The sequence below is a fragment of the Panicum virgatum genome, chromosome 2K (assembly GCF_016808335.1).
Source record: "Panicum virgatum strain AP13 chromosome 2K, P.virgatum_v5, whole genome shotgun sequence".
Lineage (NCBI taxonomy): Eukaryota > Viridiplantae > Streptophyta > Magnoliopsida > Poales > Poaceae > Panicum > Panicum virgatum.
Window position 1 is genome coordinate 2,046,973 of NC_053137.1, and position 22,888 is coordinate 2,069,860.

At 46.0% G+C, this 22,888-nt stretch overlaps 2 protein-coding genes across 3 annotated transcripts; both read left to right on the forward strand.

Moving 5' to 3' along the window:
* The first annotated feature begins 2,848 nt into the window (after positions 1-2,848).
* LOC120695829 lies at positions 2,849-4,713 on the forward strand. The gene is made up of 2 exons (XM_039979059.1): positions 2,849-3,034; positions 3,167-4,713. Exon 2 carries the CDS (start codon positions 3,415-3,417, stop codon positions 4,237-4,239), a length of 825 nt encoding a protein of 274 aa, XP_039834993.1. The 5' UTR covers positions 2,849-3,034; positions 3,167-3,414; the 3' UTR covers positions 4,240-4,713.
* Positions 4,714-17,973: 13,260 nt separating this feature from the next.
* LOC120660694 lies at positions 17,974-20,110 on the forward strand. Of its 2 annotated transcripts, none has more exons than XM_039939325.1 (2): positions 17,974-18,429; positions 18,589-20,110. In XM_039939325.1, the coding sequence occupies exon 2, from the start codon at positions 18,615-18,617 to the stop codon at positions 19,791-19,793; it is 1,179 nt and encodes a 392-aa protein (XP_039795259.1). In that variant the 5' UTR covers positions 17,974-18,429; positions 18,589-18,614; the 3' UTR covers positions 19,794-20,110. The 2 variants fall into 2 exon arrangements, with proteins under 2 accessions (XP_039795259.1, XP_039795253.1); XM_039939319.1 differs by having other exon boundaries at positions 18,233-18,429; positions 18,592-20,110.
* Positions 20,111-22,888: the final 2,778 nt, after the last annotated feature.

The window sequence follows — 22,888 nt, forward strand, 5'->3', positions numbered from 1 at the left end:
ATCATTTGAACGCATCAGGCGCATTAGCTTAATTAAGTGTAACTTGACAGGCTGTTTCCAACCCACAGGCCGATCGAAACACACCAGAAGTCTCGCACGGCGGCGAGCGCAGACGCAACTAATACTCAGCAAGACTTACCCGACTATTTGGTATACTTAGCCCACATATCTAGACATGCAAAGCTTTCTAGCTGGTGGTTTGTTTTGCGGAAAAACACTAAAAGTGAGTCCTTATTTTTTCAAGTTTTAGCTCCCATTTATATCAATAGATTTACTAATCATCTATAATTTGCAAATCTACAATAATGGTGAGCAAACCATTAATTAAATAACATCAGCCCTCATTACATCTCATCTCATTTTATTCCATTTTCTTTCTACGATGTGACCAAGAGATCAGGGCTCTCATAACCGCGAGACACGGCGAATCGATTCGATTTAACCTTGCAAGGTGGACCTAACCAACACGGCACGCATAAGCCCTGTCGGACCACACACACCAACCCTTCCCCTCCCCGCCTCGAACTACAAAACTGCCCCACCTACATATAGTCAGTCGAGCTCAACGAGAGACCACCAAAAGTAAATACATGCATCCCAAATTCTCCGCGACTACTCGACTCGCCCTAAGGGGTGGTGATGAAGTCTTGTACTTTTGAAGCAAGGCAGTACTAGGCTTACCGGTTTCGACTACCTCCTACTCCCGGCATGCGGTTAGTACAGTTCAACTCCCGATCAGCACAGCCGACAACGGAAGAGTCCTTAATCGACACAGATGGAGATACACATTCCCCGTCCGGCCTCCTATCCCATACCTTCCATCTTGAATTTAATACTCATGTACTGAAATATAGATACTTCCTATATCTCGCGAGTAATAGGAAATTACTCGACTTCTAACCTATAGCTCGCGAGTGACAAGACATCACTCGACTTCTACCGAGACCTATTAAGCAGAGCAGTGCTAACGACCTACACATACTAGTATAAGACCAAGGGAACCTAGGGATCATGCAACTAAGGTTTCAAACAACTTTTGAAAACGTAATGCACAAGTAATAGATTTATAATGTTGCATAATTTAAAATAGTAGGTCATGCACCGGGGCTTGCCTGAGGGTAACACTAAGTCCGTGCTAATATTATTTTCGGCCTTGGGCCCTTCCGACCTTGGGCTGGGTCTTCCTGAATTCCTTCCTAAGCCTGCTTGGTTAGCTCCTAGGCTTACGCCTGCTTGGTTAGATCCTGGGCTTCACGGCTATGCCTGTTCCGCAGTCACGAGATCGCATGCACCGGAATCTACACGTATGCACATGATATAAACGAATGCAAATATGATTTATATAATTACAGAGAAACCAATAACCGAGAATAACAATAACAGTTTGCACTCTGTACCTCCTATCAATCCCAACTCGGCTACTGCTAATACCGGTCAGACTGGCCTACAAAACCAGTCAGACCGGTCGTGACTGGGTGAGACTCTGAACCCTAAATTCGAATTATCTGAACGTACTCTCGGAGTATCCGGACTCCCAAGCCCGGAGAATTCGGACCCAAACCCGGAGTGTCTAGACCACTACAAACCCGAAGTATCCGAACAAATGGCCGGACTGCCCGGACTCCTACCGGTCAGACCGGTCCAAGCACCGGTCAGACCGGTTGGCCTAAAACAAACTCTCACTAAGTCGTAAAACACTGGTATAGATTTCTATTTTAATTTAACATAATTCTTCTTAATCGTAAACTATTTCTTAATTTCTAAATATACTAACACATGGAGAAACCAACTCACACCTAACACTATGTTTTCTAGACATGAAACTTTTACAGCAGACTACACATTCCTAAAACAAGCCACTGCCCTAGTTTCATAATTTTTATGCTAACATATTTGCCGAAACTAATTAAACAAACCTAAACTTTAACGGAGGCAAAAAGGTCATTTCACAAGAATTAATATTTTTCCCCTGTAGATTTACATCTAAGCATTCAAACAAAACTAATTTTGTATTTTTAGGATTTTTTCTTCAATTATTATGCAATCTACAAGTTTTCGTCATATAAATAAAAGGGCCCCACCGGTCAGACCGGTTATAACAACCGGTTAGACCGTTCATGGCCAACCAGGCCATGCCGGCGGCGCGCGGCGGCGTTTCGGCGCCGGAATCCACGAAGGAAGGGGCCGGGGAGGATGAGAAGCTCACCATGAACCCATTTTGGGGACTTGTTTGGGCGGAGGACGACCGGAGAGGCGGATCGACGGTGAGGGGCGGAGCTACTGTTCATGGTGGCTTGGAGCTTCGATTCCTGTTGACTCGGCCGAGGAGAAGCTAGGCTGGAGATTGGGGAAGGTGGAGGAGGTGGTGGGAACTTTTGTGCACAAGGAATCAAAGCAGGGCGACCAGAGGAAGGAGATCGATGGGAGGAGGCGGCGATGGGATGAGCTCAGCTCGGCTCTGTCTGAGCGGGGAAGAAAGAGAGTTAAGGGAAAAAAATAAAGATCAGGAGAAGATAAAACTAGGTTGGAAGGCGCCAAACCGGTCTAATCGGATTGGCCTACCGGTCGGACCGGTCCGGACCCGGGGTGTTACACGTGGGCTGTTTGCCTACACCGGTCTTTGCCATGTGCCTTTGGCACACGGCAAATGAGCTGTTTCCTGTAGTGACTTCAGAAAGGTGACTGGAGGATGGTGAGCCACTCAGCTCATAGTAGTTAGGATCAGAGCCGTACGCCCACTGTATTTCGTCGACCTTTCCACTTGGTTCCCGGGCAGCAAATAACATCTTTCTCTGCATCTCTATATAAACAGCTCGACCGGTAATTAAGAAGAACGAGGTACGAAAACAACAACCACCACACCACACTGGCCTCCTCCTGGATATCATTTTCACGACTTGTTCGCTCCCTTCATCCCATCTTCAGACATCATCCGTAGCTAGTGGACACCTGCCTACATTATTAGGTGTTGTGCGATCACCATCAGTTGGATGGTGCTTCGCGGGGCTGCATTGCGCGCAGCAAGAAAACTGAGGTAATTAAAGGATTGGCATTTTTTTATCATCAGTAATCCCTGCACCTACATGTTCTCTCTCTCTTTTTAAATAAATACATTTTCTCTCTTATTTAGGTCAATTTAAAGTATCTCATGTACGTTGTTCTGCAGTCTCAGCAGGTACCTGATCAGCTTCTGACCAGTACTGTGTCCTCTCTAATGGGGTAAATGGTGGCTTCAGCCCTTGCTCAGGAGGGAGTGAGCAGGCTGTCCTCGTGCATCTCAACCAAGCTCGATGACAGGGCATCCAGAGCGCACATCGCCGCAAGGCTGGAGATAGCACTTCATCGCTTGGGGTTTGCTCTTGAGAGGACCGCCAAGATGCCAATAACATAGTCTCGCTGCTCCGCCGCAGGAAGATGCTCAGGATCGCCTACATGGAGGGCTCAGACCTGCTCAGCAAGCACAAGCAGCAGGTGCTAGAAGGCCACAAGGAGGCCAGGCAGCTGGTAACGAGTTCCTCCTACCTTGAACAGATTATTGCTAGTGCTGCGGAATTCTCCATCTCTTCTCTTGCTGGCCTGAACAAGCAGTGCTTGAGCTCTTCGGTCGTCCAGATCTTTGAGTGGTACGCAGATTGTGCTGACAAGTTTGTAGCGGACGTGGAGTCCGGGTGCCCACTCCGGCGCGACACCTTCTTCTGCTACCCATTTGTCAGGCAACTTCTTCAAGGGAAATATCTCAGCTATGAAAGGGTGAAAGGAAGCCAAAAACTTTGTTTTGATATATGGCCTGTGGTTCTAGAAGGGCGCGGCGTGGAAACATGGCTATGGTATGAGCATTTCAATCCCCATAGCCTCGATAAAAGTTTCCGCCTAGTCTTAATATTACGGCTGTCGGAAAGTACGGACATAGTTGTGGCTGCTATAGATTGCTTGCGGTCATCCACATCACTGCTCAACCTTACAGCTCAAGATGCAATAATGGGAGAGCTCACCCAGCTGCCTAATTTACAGGACATTTCAGATTCGTATGCTCCTCCCAGGTGGGTTGTTGTTGGTTATGAAGACGATCTTGCTTTCTTAAGTAAATTTTTTCGCCCAGATCCACTATGTTGCCAACGAAATGGGCACGAGCCTAGTGAAGAGTTCCTTGTCATCGGAGCTATCGCACTTATTCCAGGAGCAAACTATTTATTTCAATTTCAGTTGTTATGCCTCAGCACTAGAGTACAGCTTGCCTAGCGCATCTGATGATGAGGCTGCAGGTAGAAACGTCGTCATGACAGATCAATCACCTGTTAAGCTGGAAGTTACCTTCGCACCTCATTGGTCCAGTTACAACAGTTATGTAATCGAGGCCATAGGAAGCAAACCAGATGAACATTTTCCATTTGGTAGCATACAACAAGCAGTTGATATGACAAGATCAAGATCAGTCAACTGTCTCATCCGTCAGCCAGAGGTGACGGAGTATCGGATGTGGTGGCTCTCTGGACATGGTGCTGCAGGTTTTAAGGTGGAAAAGCCAAGCACCGAAGCGGCAGCTGTGCCTAATAATGCCAGCGGCAGCAGCTACAACACCCGGAATGCTGCAAAGAGAAAGCGGTAGAAGACTTGGGGTCGTGGCTGGGAAAGTCGCGATGATGCCTCGACTAGTGGCTAGCATATATATCGTGTGTTTCTTTTAATAAATGTAATGTAATGAGCAGAGCTCTGCTGCTGTTTGAGAAATGAATGAATGTACTATTTTGCATTATTTTTTATTACAATGTACTAGTTTGCGATGTTTTCTAGTTACCTGACTGGCTGATTATTAGGCTACTGAAATTTTGTGCTTGCCTAGTAGGCCGGCCAAAACCAGGGGGAGGGAGTGGATCCGACGATGTACCCTTGACCGAGAGGTGGGTGATGGTCGTAACAGACCCATACCCGTGCTCCCGGTTACGAAGGTCATGGCGGTGCACATCAGGGCCAATAGCTGGGTTGCCGGCAGGTGGAGATGCCGCAACCGCCTCCGGGCTCGAGAGGATGCCCGGCTCAAAGGATCGATCCCTGATCGAGGACCACTCGATCGAGCTGCTTGTTGACGGCGCCGATCTGCAGCTTGAGATCCTCCACGACCGCGTCCACACCGGGCCGCCAGGAAGCGAACTCTGACAAGGAGGCCTCAACCACCTTGAAGCGGTCATCGAGAGAAAACTCCAGGCCGTCGACGCGAGACTCCACTGCGGAGCTTCTTCATCTCGTCCATGAGCAGCTTTGTGTTGGGGTCCATGGCGCCGCGACTTTTCTAGGAGCGGGTGTAGTGGGGATGGGGAAGGAGATCCAGCACAGGTCACAGAATCGAGTCTTTGATACCAAATGTTAGTGGATCGATAGCAGAAAGGAAGAAGGGACAGAGAATTGGTGATCGGAGAAGCACCAGAGACGGGAAGCGGAGGAGGAGGACGAACAGAGGTCGTCTTCTTCCGGATTATTATCCGGTTACAAAACTGATTAGTCTCCTCTCTCCCTCTCGGAGTACATATCTAACTAGACCTGCCACTCTGGGCCATAGACACGGGTACTGGGCCGAGTGGCACGCTTGGGCCTTGGGCTGGAGTGATCATCAATGCTAACACGGCGCTCTGCTCGGTGCAATCACGCGCGCAGCAGGCTGCAGCGCAGGTGGGTCACGCACCAGGGTCCGTGCGTGTGGTGGTGGTTAGCAAGACCAAACCGGTGCCCGTCATCCGCGGCGTCTACGACGCGGGCCACCATTGCTTGGGCGAGAACTACGTCTAGGAGCTCATCGACAAGGCGCCTAGGTTGGCTTGGATTGCTCATGAGTCCAACAGCAAAATCTTGCCTTTGGTCTAATTGTGGGAATTGCTGGTTAGAGCATTGAATCAGAGTCAACACTTGTTAATTAAGCTTGATGCTAAGGCCTCATAGCTGTGTCTGTATATAACATTGAATTATATACATAGAGTACTCTGTATATAACAAATTTTTGTCCAAAAATATTGGGTATTCGGTAGAATACCTTTGAATTCAGCCGAGCTATAGTCTCAATATATATATATATATATATATATATATATATATATATATATATATATATATATATATATATATATATATATCCAAATTCCAACCCTGAGCATAAACTACACAACCACAAACCACACACCTTCCCCTTCAGTCCATCAGAATTCAGACATCAGTTAATTGCTGCTACCTGCCTAGTCGCCAGATGCTGTGTGATCGATCACCATCAGTTGGTGTGCAGCACGCGACTGCCAGAATCTTAGAGCAAATAAAACATATATAATATTTAAGGTAAATGCTAGGCATCTTCTATAGCATCACCTTATACGGCAAGTTTACTGGGCGTGACCAGAGTGTCAACGGTGGTGGGCACAGCGTTAGGGTGGTGACCATAGTCCTGGCGTGCGTGGGCCTGTGGCGTCGGGCGGCGGCGATGTGGACCTAGCATCGTTGAGGAGTGCGGGCTGTGGGAGGCACAATCAGCGGCGGTGGCAGGGAGACGGTCGTCGGCACAGGCGGCTATGCGGTCGGTCTGGAGGCAGCCAGGCAGATGGGCAGAGGAGCGCAAGTAGCCAAGCAGGCGGGCAGAAGAGCGTAGGCAGGCATGGGGTTCTTATTCGGACATCTTTCACCGCCGGCTCAACTAAGGACTCGCCATTTTGACCGTCAGCCGGGGGCTCGGTGTTGACAACCAATTCTGGCAGTTCAGAGGCCGACCGGTCTGACCGGTCGGGCCGATCGGTCAGACCGGTCTGTCCAGTTGTAATCCGAATAGACTTCGTTTTATTTTGGAAATTCTTGTATAAACCGACTTGGAGAGGGGTACGACCTCCCCGGCCTATAAATATAAAGGCTAAGGCCGATTGAGTTATTCCCAATCAAATCAATACAAAAATCGCATTACTTTTTATCTCTCAAACCCGTCTTTTCCAACCCTAGATTGCTTTCTTCCTTTGTCTCGACGGCGTTTGAAGACGTTCTGAGTGGCCTGCCCACCTCAGAGCAACCCTACATTCACGAGCTCCGACGGGGTCCCTCCGAGCTCGCTGTTCTAGGTCTTCGCGAGCTCCCTGCTTGCACCGGTCAGACCGGTCGGCGAAACCGATCAGACCGGTCCGCCCAGGGTTTTCGCTGTGTTGATCATTTTGACGATCGTTGCGCGTTCTAGCGCATTCGAGTGTGTTGGCGCGATTCTGTGTCAACATACTTTTTGACGACTCCGCTGGGGATAGATTAATCTGGTTTTAAAACCGATCTAATCTACTCCTTGAAGAAGATGAGCTCTTCAGAGATCGACAAGGAAAACATCATCACGGCTACAATGGAGGAGCTCACCGAAGAGGAGCGCAAGGCCTACCTTCCTGTGGAGGAGCACGTCAAGGCACAATTTTTGAAAGGCTTCAAGAAGGATCGTGGTGGCCTCGTCAAGAGGGTGGACGAGTTCGTACTACCGTCTCTCAAGCTTAGCAAGGATAAAATTAAAGAGGTCCCCAATGTAAGCCTCTCTCCCTCTGATATGTTTGATAGAATGTCATCCATAATGGATCAAAAGATTGTTGCTACACAAGCTGCTGCAGGTGACATTTTGATTAAATTGAGTAGTGATGTTGATGCGGTTAAAGGTAAACAACCCATGTCAGATCCTAACTCATTAGATCCGAGTTCGGCTACCCCTGAGTTCACATCTGAACCACTCTATGGTATGCCGTCGAACTAGTTCTCAGGGCAAACCCCGCCACCGTCGACTGTGCACACAGCACCTGCCGGACCGGTCCCACAGACCGATCAGACCGGTTGTCAAACCGGTCAGACCAGTTACTCAGTACCGTCACCGACGCCTCTCGAGACAATTCCAGGTTCGGCTGCCCCTAGCCGAACTAATGAATTGTCACTGTATACACCACCTCGCACTACTACTGTAGCAGGAGGGCCACGAGGATCTGGACCTAACCAAGGACCGATCCCGACTTCTTCACAGATGATGGCGCATGGAAATTCTAATGCACGTCATTTTTCTGAGTTTTATACCAGCCAGCACTATCAGGCCGATCTCCTTAAGTTCAAAGAGGATCTGGCAAATGCGATTAAAAGTAATCTTGGGGTGGATATGGGTACTACACGTTTATATCAAAAATCTTATCCTGCTGAGTTTGATTTTACTCCTTTTCCTGCTGGTTGGCGTATTCCTGAGTTCACTAAATTTAATGGTGATGATTCTCGTACGACTTGGGAACACGTTAGTCAATATGTCTTGCAATTAGGAGAAGCCGGTTTCAATGATGCTTTGTGTGTGCGTTTATTTTCTTTATCTTTGACTGGAACGGCTTTCTCTTGGTTTTCCTCGCTTGCTCCTAATTCTATTCGCAATTGGGCTCAGTTGGAGCATAAATTTCATGATTACTTCTTTAGTGGGGAAACCGAAGCAAAATTGTTGGACTTAACATCGATTAAGTAAGGACATGATGAATCTTCTTCGGATTATTTTAAAAGATTTAAAGAAATTAAAAATCAGTGTTTTAGTTTGACAATTTCCGAAAAGGATTTGGCGGATTTGGCGTTTAATGGTTTATGTTCTTATTTGAAAGAGAAACTCGAGGGCTTTGAATATCATACTGTGAATTTCTTGCAAGTCAAAGTCATGGGTTTAGAGTTTAAACTTAAAAATGCCAAAGATACTTTCAAGTCTCATCGGTCCAACACACATATTCTTGATCATGATTCAGATAGTTCGGACGATGATAGCAAGGAAGTAAATGCTGCTGAGTTTGTTTGGCCATCAAAGGCCAAACCCGGTTCAGTTCCGTCTCTCAAGCCGATTCAAAAGAATCGGCAAGAGGAGCTGAAATTTTACTTTTGATGTTTCTAAGTGTGATCAGATTTTCGATGAATTGCTTAAGAATGGTAACATCCGATTGTCACATGCTATTCCATCTCCCGACGAACTTAAACAACATGCATATTATAAGTGGCATAACTCTACATCTCATGCTACTAATGATTGTAATATTTTTCGTCGACAGGTACAATCGGCCATTAATGAAGGACGATTGGTACTTTCTAAGATGCAAATTGACAAGGCTCCTTTCCCTGTTCATACGCTGGAATTGAACAATCCAAAGGTGCTCATTCGGCCAGAACAAGCCGAAGGAGCTAAGGGGAAGTATGTTGTCATCGGTGATCCAAGACCGATGAATACAAGTGACAAGATCCTTGCCCGGGAAGTTATCAAAGAGAAGACTGATGATGGCAAGGATACTCTGAAGATCATTGTCAGAAATCCCAGACTCAGGGGGCAAGGAAGCTCTCCACCAGAAAATCGGTCTGCTAATCAGGCATGACCAGTCAGACCGGTGTCTCCGACCGGTCAGACCGGTCCGACCAGTCAAACCGGTTCCTCTAGCCGGTCAGACCGCTCTGGTGATCGTCCCCGGAATTTCAAGCCAAAGCATCCGGAAGTGGGTACTTGGAAGACCAACGAGGTGAAGGTGCAGGGAAGAACTACTAATCAGAAGCCCACCTTCAACCAGTTGTTGAACAAGTACACAAAGGCCGTTCAAAACGATCGGCTGCTAAAAAAGAGACCGCGATCACCACCACGTCAAGACCGTCCAGTGTCCACAAGGAGGGAATCCAACAGATGCAGAGGTGATATTGTCACATTGTGTCCTCCCCAGAAGATGTATGCTACCATGCCATGGGTGCCACCGGCGTCAAGTGCAACAAATCCGGCATGGGAGCATGAAGGGATATGGATGCAGTGTTTCCCGATGCCTTATCCTCCACATTATCAAGGGGAAAGCTCCAAGGTGCCCGTGCACGACCGATTGGGACCACGCCAATCTGGTCCAGTGCAGCAGGCTGCACCGGTCAGACCGGTCACCTCTGACCGGTCAGACCGGTCTCACCAGAGGTCGGGCCAGGTTCCTGCTCCAAGATTCGAGTATCGCATCAAGGAAAAAAAAGAGGAGCAGAAGCCTGTTGCTGATTTAGAGAAGTCTAAAGCCGATGTTATTCAAATCGGTCAAATCAAAGTGCCCATGAAAGACACGGGCAAAAAGCCGATGGATATTGAAGAATCGGCTGATGTTCCTTCACAAAGGCCGTTCATGGCTAATGATCATGAGGCCGGTAGCAGCAAGAGCACAGCAGATAAGTACCATCAGCCTAGGTGGTGCCCTTCGGGTTTAACTCATACACAAAAGAGGAAGTTGCAGCGCCTTCGTAACAAGGAAAAGAAGGAGCAGGAAGAAGAGAAGATGAGGGGTGAGGACTTCAACAGATACTGGCCCATGTTCCCTCAGAGCAAGGTTTGGAAGGTCAAGACAGCTGATCAGCCAGCCAGACCGGTCGGACCGCCGCAGCCGACCGGTCAGACCGGTCAGACCGGTCAGATAGACTGGTCAGACCGCTCTGACCAACCGGTCAGAACAGTAGAGCCTACTACGAAGCCAGCAGCCGAATCGGCACCGCCCGTTTCGGTTACTTCTGTAGACGTAGCCCCAGCAATTCCTCTGACCACAGAAGACGAGGAATTGGTGGATTATGAAGCATCTCCGGAGCGCACCAACTTGGAGATTAATGTAGTGCACTTGTCTTCCGGAAGAGGATTTGGCTCATCTTTAGTTTGGGCCCCGTGAAGTTGTGTTCCAAAAGCCAAGCGAGAAAGACAACCATCTGAAGGCTCTTTACCTGAGGGGGCACATCAACGGGAAGCTGGTAACTCGCATGCCAGTGGATGGTGGGGCCATTGTAAATCTTATGCCCTACTCTCTGTACAAGAAGCTCGGTGGCCAAGACGAGGACTTGATCAAGACAAACATGACGGTCAGTGGTGTTGGAGGGAGGGAGCCCCTTAGCGCCAAGGGAGTTGCTTCCATGGAGCTCACCATTGGGAGCAAGACGCTTGCTACGGCTTTCTTCGTCTCGGAGGTGCAAGGTAACTATAATTTGATTCTTGGGAGGGATTGGATTCATGCAAATCAGTGCATTTCTTCTAACTTGCATCAGTTTCTTGTTCAGTGGATCGGAGATGAGGTTGAGATTGTCCATAGGGACACTTCGTCCTTTGTTGCTTTAACCGATTCGGATTCTATTAGTGCACACGACAACGTCAAGTGTTTATCGGGCGTGGATCTGTCCGATTATGATTTGATTAGTTGCACTAAGGATGGTTTTGTTTCTGCTGTACTAAAGCCGATGGATAATCGGCTAAATCATTTAATGTAAATCAGATGAGGACAACAGAAGCTCCAGAAGCGACCGGTCAGACTGCTTGTGCCGACCGGTCAGACCGGTCCTGTCCCGTTCGGTGCACAGAGCCGACCGGTCAGACCGGACACCCCGACCGGTCAGACCGGTCCCACACAGAGTGGTTACAGCAGAGGCTAGATCAGTATCGGGCGCGTACGAACGATATGTGTGAAGCCATTAAAGATTCTGATGATATAGACAAGCTGGGCCAAGGGTTTGCATCGGCCGATCCTTTAGAAAAGGTAGACATAGGTGATGGAACTATCCCTAGGCCGACTTTTGTAAACAAAAATTTATCGGCTGAATATAAAGCCGATTTGGTTAATTTATTGAAGGAATATGTTGATTGCTTTGCTTGGGAGTACCATGAAATGACCGGTTTAAGTCGTGATCTAGTTGAGCATCGTTTACCGATTAAAGCCGGTTTTAGACCTTATAAATAATAGGTTAGGCATTTCAATCCCATTATTTATGACCGAATTAAAACTGAAATTAATCGTTTACTTGATGCTGGATTTATTCAGTCTTGTCATTATGCTGATTGGATCTCTAATATTGTGCCCGTTGAGAAAAAGGATTCGGAGAAAATTGAAGTGTGCATTGATTTTAGAGATCATAATAAAGCTACTCCCAAGGATGAATATCCTATGCCTATAGCCGATATGTTGATCAATGAGGCTTCCGGACATCGTGTCAGTAGTTTTCTTGATAGTAACGCCGGTTACAATCAAATATTTATGGCCGAAGAAGATATATCTAAAACGGCCTTTAGATGTCCAGGATTTGTCGGCTTGTTTGAGTGGGTTGTTATGACTTTTGGTTTGAAAAATGCGGGTGCTACTTATCAAAGAGCTATGAATTTAATCTTCCATGATTTGCTTGGTGTCATCTTGGAGGTGTACATTTATGATATTGTCATTAAATCGGCCGATTTGGACGATCATTTAGCCGATTTGAGGTTTGCTCTTGAGAGGATGCGCCGGTATGGTTTGAAGATGAATCCACTCAAATGTGCTTTTGGTGTATCGGCTGAAAAGTTTCTTGGCTTCATTATTCATGAGAAGCGAATATAGGTTGATCCTAAAAGAATTGAAGCCATGAGGAAGGTTGAAGCCCCTATATGCAAGAAGGATTTACAGAAGTCCTTGGGCAAGGTAAATTTCTTGAGAAGGTTTATATCTAACTTGTCCGGGAAGATCGATGCTTTTACTCCTATTCTTCTGTTAAAAGATGAAACCGAATTTACTTGGGGGGCAAAACAGCAAGAAGTGTTTGAGAAGATCAAGATTTATTTGTCTTCGCCACCTGTACTCAAAGCACCTAGGAGAGGAGTACCTTTCAGACTTTATGTGGCTGCTGAAGACAAGGTTATTGGGGCTGTTTTGACTCAAGAAACCGAAGGGAAGGAGTATGTCATTACATATTTAAACCGACGATTTATTGATGCGGAGACGAGGTATACATTTATTGAGAAGTTGTGTTTGTCTCTTTATTATGCTTGTACCAAATTAAGGCATTATCTACTATCTAGTACTTGCATAGTAGTATGTCAAACCGATGTGATCAAACATATGTTACAAAAACCGATTTTGAGTGGTAGAATCGGCAAGTGGGCTTATGCTTTGGTTGAATATGATTTGGCTTGTGAACCTTTAAAATCTATGAGAGGCCAAATTGTAGCGGATTTTATTGTTGAGCATCGGATTAATGACAAGCATGATCTAGAAGTCGGCTATAGTACTTGCACACCATGGAAGTTGTACTTTGATGGATCGGTTTATGATGATGTTCAAGGGATTGGTGCTGTTCTTATTTCTCCGAATAGTGCTGTTTTTGAATTTTCAAACCGATTGGAAGAAGAGTTTACAAATAGCCAAGTTGAATATGAGGCTCTTCTATTTGGCTTGGAATTATTGCAATCCATGGGCGTGAAGCATGTTGAAGCCTTTGGAAATTCTCTTCTGGTGGTGCAGCAAGTATCCAAAGTATGCCAGTGCTATAATGGTTCTCTAAATGCATATCTTGATAAATGCCTCGATATTATTTCTTCCTTCGATGAATTTATTATCAAACATATTCCGAGGGAAGAGAATGGAAAGGCAAATACTCTGGCTCAGTAAGCATCTGGCTATAATGTTATGAAAAAATATTTCAACATTCGCAAGCCGATGCAAACGAAAGCCGAGTGTCTGGTTCTGGACGCACCGGTCCGACTGGTCAGCGAGACCGGTCTGGACCGGTGATGCAGCTGCTGGTTCTGATTTGGCCAAAAAAGATGATTCAATTATCTCGGCCGAAGCCCAGGATTGGAGGGTTCCTCTTATATCGTATTTGAGAGATCCTGGTCGTGGTGCAGAGAGAAATATTCGGCGTTTGGCTTTCAAGTATGTTTTAATTGACGATGAACTTTATCGTCAAACTGCCGAAGATTTGCTTCTCAAGTGTTTAGACTCGGATCAGGCCCGGGTTGCTATGGGTGAGGTTCATGTAGGTATTTGTGGTACTCATCAATAGGCTCCCAAGATGAAGCGATTACTTAGAAGAGCCGGTTTCTATTAGCCCACCATGCTATCCGATTGTTTCAAGTACTATAAAGGATGTGAAGAATGTCAGCGGTTTGGTGATTTGATATTGGTGCCTGCTGCGTTGATGCATCCTATTATTAAACCATGGCCATTCCGAGGTTGGGGGTTGAATTTCTTTGGAAAAATTAATCCTCCATCTTCAAAGGGGCATCGCTTCGTGTTGGTTGCTACGGATTATTTCACTAAATGGACCGAAGCGGCTCCTTTGAGGAATATGACACATAAGGAGGTAATTGAGTTTATTACTGAGCATATTATTCATAGATTCGGCATTCCACAAACTTTGACAACGGATCAAGGTTCTTCATTTATATCAAAAGAGGTGCGTGCCTTTGCCGAATCTTACAAGATTAAATTGCTCAATTCATCTCCATACTATGCTCAGGCCAATGGGCAGGCCGAGTCTAGTAATAAGATTTTGATCAAACTTGTCAAGAAGAAGATAGAAGAAAAACCTAAGAGGTGGCATGAAGTGTTATCCGAAGCATTGTGGGCTCATCGTATATCTAGACATGGTGCTACTAAGGTTACTCCTTTTGAGCTTGTGTATGGTCAAGAGGCCGTTTTACCCGTTGAGGTAAATCTGGACGCATGTAGATTGGCAAAGCAAAATGACCTCTTCGTTGTTGATTACCATGATTTGATGATGGATAATATTGATGAGGTGACCGACAAGCGTTTGAAGGCTTTGAAGGAGATTGAGAAAGACAAGCTTCGGGTGGCCAGAGCTTACAACAAAAAGGTAAAACTGAAATCTTTTCAGGTTGGGGATCTGGTTTGGAAAATAATTTTTCCTCTTGGGATGAAAAGCAATAAGTTTGGTAAATGGTCGCCAAGTTGGGAGGGTCCATACAAAATTATCAAAGTTATCTCCGGTAATTCGTATATGGTGGAGACGGTGCAAGGTGAGCATCTACCAATGGCTATCAATGGGAGGTACTTAAAGAAGTTCTATCCTAACGTATGGCAAAGTGCATGAGGACAAAGATGGCCAGTATTGAATATCGCCCTTAGTTTTATTTTTTAGACTTGTATGCTTTGTGTAAAACATGTACATCAGGATAGTTCTTGCTTTTTGGCTTGTGAAACTCACCAAAAAGCAGGGGGGTCATATGTTGACAGCCAATTCTGGCAGTTCAGAGGCCGACCGGTCAGACCGGTCTGTCCAGTTGTAATCCGAGTAGGCTTCGTTTTATTTTGGAAATTCTTGTATAAACCGACTTGGAGAGGGGTACGACTTCCCCGGCCTATAAATATAAAGGCTAAGGCCGATTGAGGTATTCCCAATCGAATCAATACAAAAATCGTATTACTTTTTATCTCTCAAACCCTAGTCTTTTCCAACCCTATATTGCTTTCTTCCTTCGTCTCGACGGCGTTTGAAGACATTCTGAGTGGCCTGCCGACCTCAGAGCAACCCTACGTTCACGAGCTCCGACGGGGTCCCTCCCGAGTTCGCTGTTCTAGGTTTTCGTGAGCTCCCTGCTTGCACCGGTCAGACCGGTAGGCGAAACCGGTCAGACCAGTCCGCCCAGGGTTTTCGCTGTGTTGATCGTTTTGACGATCGTTGCGCGTTCTAGCGCATTCGAGTGTGTTGGTGCGATTCTGTGTCAACACTCGGTCCGAGTCCTAGGTAGCTGCTTGATCAGAAGCCTCCTCTGTATTTCCTGGAAATTACCAAAGCTCGGTGATCCCCTTCAAATATCAGTGACAGCTGTGAAGAAGCAAGCATGCATGCTTGCAGTCATGCATCCAAGTGGAATCAAATTGCAGGAGACAGTGCGTCGTCACCCCGTGAACGGTGGTACATGGGGACCAGATCAGGTTGACGAAGACTTGCTAAAGACTGGAGGACGGACGCTAGCTACTGCTGTGACACAGTGACAGCTGAGTGGTTGCTACAACTGACCCACTCAAGAGTATCTTATGTGAGTGTGACTCTGGACTCTGGAGTGCATCTCATCCCCTGTCTCTGCCCGGTCGGTGGCATCCTAGGAGCGAGGTACTGGGTACCACAAGGCAGGAGCCATCTTCCGCATTTCCTCGGGCTTTCCACCTCATTTCCAGGCAGCAAACATCTTGCAGTACAGAGCTCTCTCCTCCGAGTAATTCAGGGGTATTTGGATCCTGGACTAATTTTCAGTCCGGATCACATTGAATGTTTGGATATCAATGAGGACTAAACATAAGCTAATTATAAAACTAATTGCACAAGCTGGAGCTAATTCATGAGGCGAATCTATATTAAGCATAATTAAGCTATCATTGGCATATATTTACTGTAGCACAACATAGGCAAATTATGGACTAATTAGGTTTAATGGATTCATCTCATGAATTAACCTTGATTTATGCAATTTTATAGTAAATTAATATTTAATACTTCTAATTGGTGCCAGTCACCCGATGCGATGTGAAGGACAACAGGGAACAGACGGGCCAGCATCGCACATCAGTAACTGATACCTGCCTCTAGCTAGGTGATGTGTGATTACCATCAGTTGGTGCTGAACGGGACTGCAGCAACCAACATGAAGCTAAACTAAGGTAAAGGATCGGCATTTTCTATCAGCAATCCCTGCCCTAGTACATTTCTTTCTTTCTTCTGTACTATGTCAAATTGAAGTAGCTCATGTACGTTGTTTTGCATTCTCAGCAGGTATATCAGATTTATATCCTCTCTAATGGTGGTAATAATAGTAGCTTCAGCACCAACATTTGAATGGCACGCAGATTGGACCGATAAGTTCCAAACACAGAAGTGGAGTCCGCCTGCCCACTCCGGTGCGACTCCTTCCGCCACCCATTTGTCTGGCAACTTCTTGAAGGAAAATATCTCAGCTATAACAGGGTGAAAGGAAGGCAACATAATTTTGCAATTGAGATTGTACCCTCATTTTTTTTTACTTTGTGATTTTGCCTGCTATTCACAAGAGTCAATATGATTTTACCCCTATTCAATGCAAATTTTACCTCTATTTTAACTAATAATATCAAGCAAGAGTAGTGTGCTAATCTGGCTAGTTATCGAGCTATCATAGCTACCTGTATGTGTATGGATTGCTCGTCCAGGCATTATCGGTACTTATACTTCTCCCCTTTCATCTTTCATTTTGTAAGGTGTTTCACAGGTTTGTCCTGAAACAATTTTCTTTATCTTTGACTAAATTATAGAAAATATATATTAGCATTTATAATATACCAAATAAATGTACTAGTATAACATATTTTATGGCGGATTCAGTTAAACTAATTTGATGTTGTAGCCGATGGTGTATTTTGCTATGAACTCTATCAAAAGTAGATGTAGAAGTTTGACTTATGATAAAATTAGAACAAATCGTAATTTAGAGCAGAGAAAGAGTAACGTTTGTATAAGACAGGCGGGCCCGGCTGTGGATATCTTGTTCATTACTGTCTCAGCTGGTCAGCTTTGATCTGTATAATTGCACGGAGATAGATGCGACTGCTCTCGAGTGGTTGAGGTAAATCTGATACCCGATCGAGTTGCATGCGTAGACAGCACAACAATGCAATAATGTGAAGTGAATCCTGGAAAGCTGACGACGACTGGACAAAGCAAGTCATCACAAGTGAACGAAACCTGGAAGTCCTTGTGGCGTCTTATCCTAGCTAGGCACGGGAAGCCTCCTGTGCATTTCCTTGAGCTTCCCAGCTCGTTCATGGATGGCCGGATGGACAATCAGGCGACGCAGCATACACGGTAGACGATGGATGGATTATTCGACGACCACTGCTCGAGTCCCGTCTCCCGGCCTGCACTACCTGCCATCCATGTTTGCTTTTATTTTATGTACCTGAAAGTCGCTACCGGGTGGAGAGCTGAATCAGCCTCTCAAACAGTAGATGGGAAGAAGCCTGAAACAAACCATGCATGAGTACCCATCAGAAAATTACAAGTATACGTCTCGAATCCGTGTTCTTTGTTTGATGGTAACATCACACAAGTACAGTCATCAGTCATCATCACATCACGTACTCCTTTTACAGAGGCTCTTTGAGATATAAAATTGGGTTCTTAGAACTCTGGATGCATGCGCTGCTGGCTCCAGCTAAATTGATTCTGAGTTCCTTCTATTCACGGTGGCGTTATCGCATGTGAACTTTTCTAGCTGACCATGCCATGGCCATGGATCTACAGTTAAAGTTGGAGCCCGGCCAAGTAGACGACCACTAGCCAAATATGCTGGAGGACGTTTGGAATGAAGGAAGTACCGAACTGACAGGGCGATGACTGGAGAGTGACTGCACAGTGCACACTGTCTCTACGGACTACGGGTCACGCGCAGCCTCCTAGAAAGTTAGGAGGTTATTGATGCATCCTCTGCATTTCCTTGTGCTTTCCGCGTCATTTCCGGCCAGCACACGGTTCTACATATACAGCCTGCACGGTTCGATGAGAAGGAACACAACCACCAACCACCAATACATCACCTCATCACTTCTCCGGCGATGTGTTCTTGATCCTGACCTCCTCGCGCTTGCTATTCATTTCCTCCAGAAACTTGAATCGGAGCGCGTACCCTCGGCTCTGTAGCAATCGAAGGTGAAGAAGATGGCGCAGTAACCTCCATATATAATTAACTTGCATGCATTTGTTTTAGGATAGTAGGGATGATCCATCTCAAATCTTAATGCCGAAGCAAAAAGACAAATCTCTCTAGTACGTATCAACCATTAACGTCACTAATGTTGGTCTTCTCAGCAGGCAGGCATAAGTACGGTGGCTTGATGGCGCTGTCCTCGGCACTCGCTCAGGAGGGCGTGAGCAGGGTGTCATCGTTCATCTCAACCAAGCTCAACGACAGGGCGTCCAGAGCTCGCATCGTCGGGAGGCTCGAGTGGGCACTCTATCGATTGGAATTGGCCCTTGAGAAGACCGCGAGGATGCCAATCACATGCGTCTCACTGCTCCGCTGCAGGAAGATGCTCAAGAGCGCCTACATGGAGGGCGCAGACCTGCTCAGCAAGCACAAGCAGCAGGTGCTGGAAGAAGGCCACGAGGAGACCGGGCAGCTGGTAACGAGTCCCTCCTACCTTGAACGGATTATTGCTAGTGCTGCGGAATTCTCCATCTCTTCTCTTGCTGGCCTGAACAAGCAGCAGTACTGCTTGAGCTCCTCCGTCGTCCAGAACTTTGAGTGGTACGCAGACTGTGCTGACAAGTTTGTAGCGGACGTGGAGTCCGCCTGCCCACCACGGCGTGACATTACCCTCCGCTACCCATTTGTCAGGCAACTTCTTCAAGGGAAATATCTCAGCTACGACAAGGTGAAAGGAAGCCAAAGGTTCAGGTTTGATATATCTCCTCTGGTTCTAGAAGGGCGTGGCGTAGAGGCATGTCTACGGTATTGCTATGAGTGTTTCGATCCCGAGAGGTTAGATAAAAGTTTCAGCCTATTATTAATGCAACGGCTGTCGGAAAGCACGGACATAGTTGGGACTGCTATAGATTGCGTGCGGTCATCCGCATCACTGCTCAACCTTCCAGCTCAAGACGCAATAATTGGAAATCTCACCCAAGTGCGTAATTTACAGGAGATTTCAGATTCGTATGCTCCTCCCTTTGTTGGCTTTGAAGAAGCTTTCGCTTCGTTTAGTACATGGTCGCGCCCGGATCCACTATGTTGCCAACGAGATGGCCATGGGCCTAGTGCTAATAGCACTAACTCATCGAGGTTATCGCATTTATTCCAAGAGCAAATTATTCATTTCAGTTGCAGTTGTTATGTCTCAGCACTAGAGTACAACTTGCCTAGCGCATCTGACGAAGCTGGTGGTAGAAACATCGTGGTAGATCGGACACCTCTTAGGCTGGATGTTGGCTTCCAACCTCACGACCGAATAGGCAACAGTTTTGTAGGGGAGGCCATGGGAGGCAAAAAAAATATTTTCCATTTGGTACCATAGAACAAACAGTTGATATGACAAGATCAAGATCAGTTGAATTTCTCGTCGGTCAGCCAGAGGTGAAGGATGATTATAAGGTGTCCTGGTACTCTAGACATGGTTCTGCATACTTTAAGGTGGAAAAGCAAAGGATCGACATGGCGGCTGTGCCCAAAGCCAGTGGCAGCAGGTACAATACTCGGAGTGCAGCTGCAAAGAGAAAGCGGTCCTAGAAGACTTGCATGTATAATATATATTGTGTGTTTGTTTTACTGAATGTAACGAGCAGAAGCTCTGCTGCTGTTTGTGAAATGAATGAATATACTATTTTTGCATTATTTTTTCTTGTGCCAAGTAGTACATTGCATTATTGTGTTACCAGCCACTTTACTGACTGATTAGCATCCATTTTCGTATTTTTTATTAAAATGAATTACTTATGAATTTTTAGTTTTAACTAAAATATTTAAAATTTGCAAAACCAAATATCACCTTGAAACCAGTTAATGGGCTAAATTTGTTTAGTTTCGATAGTTGGATGGTCACTATTATCCAATTCTTTTGTAGTTAAAGGTTAAAAGTTAGACTTTTTTGATAGATTGAGAGTGTAAACTAAACCTTTTCCTTTACTTAATTAATGTAACGACCAGAAGCTCTGATTCTGTTTGAGAAATGAAATAATGTAATATTTTGCATTGTTTTTTTTCTTGCGAAGTACTACTTTGCATTGTTTACTCGCTACCTGACTGACTGATTCATGTGATTGTGAGAATAAACATGCTCAACGGGAAGTACGAAACACAGCAGAGCTCTATAAATTTTAATAGCTTGAACGGATGCAAAATGCCGAACCTAGTAGAAATAACGTCTAACAAATTAAATGTTCCTTTAATTGTGACGTATATACGCTCACCAACAATTTTTTGAATGTTTCAGAAAGGAAAAAAATAACAAAATCCCCCACTGATGAATGGAAGTTTGGACGACCATGTTCAGTCACGTTGTGACCGGAGTCTCTCCCTCCTCTCTCGAGGCCTTCATGGCCTCTCTACGGAATTAGTTCAACGAAGCCCAGCATCGCAGCACCATTTGACCGGAAAGACCCAGTGTGCAGGTCAGGGCCCATCAGAGGGGCCATTACGAGTCACACATGTGACTGGAAGTCACAGTTATTTTTCTAAAATTATATATCCAAATCAAAATACGACTGCATCACTGTGTTATTTGCGATGAAATCTTCAAAACAAGATCATACATGGATGATTATTTTTATGGAACTACTCTTGAATAAAACAATAGAGTTCAGTAGTCACCACGACAACATTTTTATTTAGAAAACAATAGAGTTCAGTGTTGGCACTGGCGTTTTTCTAGGCGGGCACTATCGAGGTCTTGACACGTGGCATTCTTGTTCTTTTAACTGTTGACAAATGTGAAAAGGTTGGTGACTGAAGAAATTAATTAGCAGACTGAACTTTATTTAGTGAAAGGATATATCTGGCCGAGTCAGAGTAAGATATAGATTGTACAACTCCAACAACACTTGTGACTGTGCAGCATCTTCTGGCTAGCTGTTCTTCATCTTGGGTTCATAGTTTCTCAGGAACAGACAATGCAGCTGGGATTCTGGTTTGCTGTGTTGCATTGCAAAGAGAGCTTTGTAGCTTTCCATCACCATATTGTAATCACCGGACGACTTGTCACAAATAAGGTGCCCATTGTACATATGCTCGGCTGCTCGGCACACAGGTAGATCAGTATCAGTTCCCATCAACTGTGGCCTGCTGATGGCGCTATCCTCGGGCATTGCCCAGGAGTGCATGAGCAGAGTGTCCTCGTACATCTCAAGTAACAAGATCGATGACAAGGTGTCCTGAGCACTCATCATGGCAAGGCTCGAGATGGCACTCTCTCAGTTGGAGTTTGCCCTCGAGAGCTTAGTAGCCATGTTCCCGTTTCTGTTCCCGGAACCGGAACATTCCGGAACGAGGAACATGGAACGAGGAACGTGGCCACGTTCCACGTTCCCGGCTTCTATGCTCAGAGAGGACTGGGAAGATGCCAATCAAGTATGTTTCTCTGCTTCGTCACAGGAAGATTATCAAGAGAGCCTACGTCAAGGGCACAGAGTTGCTGAACAATCACAGGCTCCATGTAAGCCTATGCTGCTTTACTCTCAACTTTGATGAGCTTGACACTTGCGCCGCGCCCAAGAACACAGAGAGTTGGTCCTGCGCAACGCAGCATTTTCTGACTCTATGCTTTTATTTATATATCTGAATTATTTACTGCCTAACTGACCTGAAAACAGTAAAAGACTCTGACACTTAACCAACTCCAAGTCTGCAACTGACAATGACTCAACACCAACAGACACACAATAATCATCTACTGACACGACTAGGATTACTCCAACACTGCAGGCGCTGGAAGGCCATGAAGTGGCCGGGCAAGTGCTGATAAGGAGTTCCTCCTCCTCCTCCCTTCAAAGGATTGCTAGTGCTGCAAATTTGTCCATCTCTTCTCTGCTTGGATTAGACAAGGATCAGCTGAGTTCCTCCATTGTCCAGACGTTTGAATGCTATGCAGATTGCGCAGACAAGTTCATAACAGACGTGGAATCTAGCTGCCCACTTCGCCGAGACGCGTTCCGCTATCCATTTGTCAGGCAAGTTTTTGAAGGGAAAACTGTCGTGTATCAAAAGATGAAAGGAAGCCAGCGCCTTGTAGGAAAAACATGACTTAGTACTTAAACATTTCCAGGATCTAGCACCTAATCAACATGAGCACAACCCAAATGAAATGACAAGTTGTAGATCTAGACCGGAAGAAGTGGCATCGCAGATGCAGCAGATGTTCCGGCCATCTTGGTTGGGGACGAGAGCGACGTAGGGGCCGTAGTCGTTCACGTAGTTGTACCCGACGTAGTGGAAGGAGTTCGTCGCGGGTACCGCCTCCCTTCGGGTCGCCACCGGCACTGCCCAGGGATGGCGGCGGGCAGGTTGGCGACGGCCTTCAGGTGGCTCCAGCGCCGCCATAGATCTGGCGGTTGTAGTGGGGCGGCTAGGGTTTGGACTCAGTTAGACTGACTTTCCAAAGGCCAGGCCCCACTATTT

Bases quoted from the DNA above. Each gene is read 5' to 3' on its own strand.
- LOC120695829 (XM_039979059.1), top strand. From the start codon at position 3,415: ATGCTCAGGATCGCCTACATGGAGGGCTCAGACCTGCTCAGCAAGCAC.
- LOC120660694 (XM_039939325.1), top strand. From the start codon at position 18,615: ATGGCGCTGTCCTCGGCACTCGCTCAGGAGGGCGTGAGCAGGGTGTCA.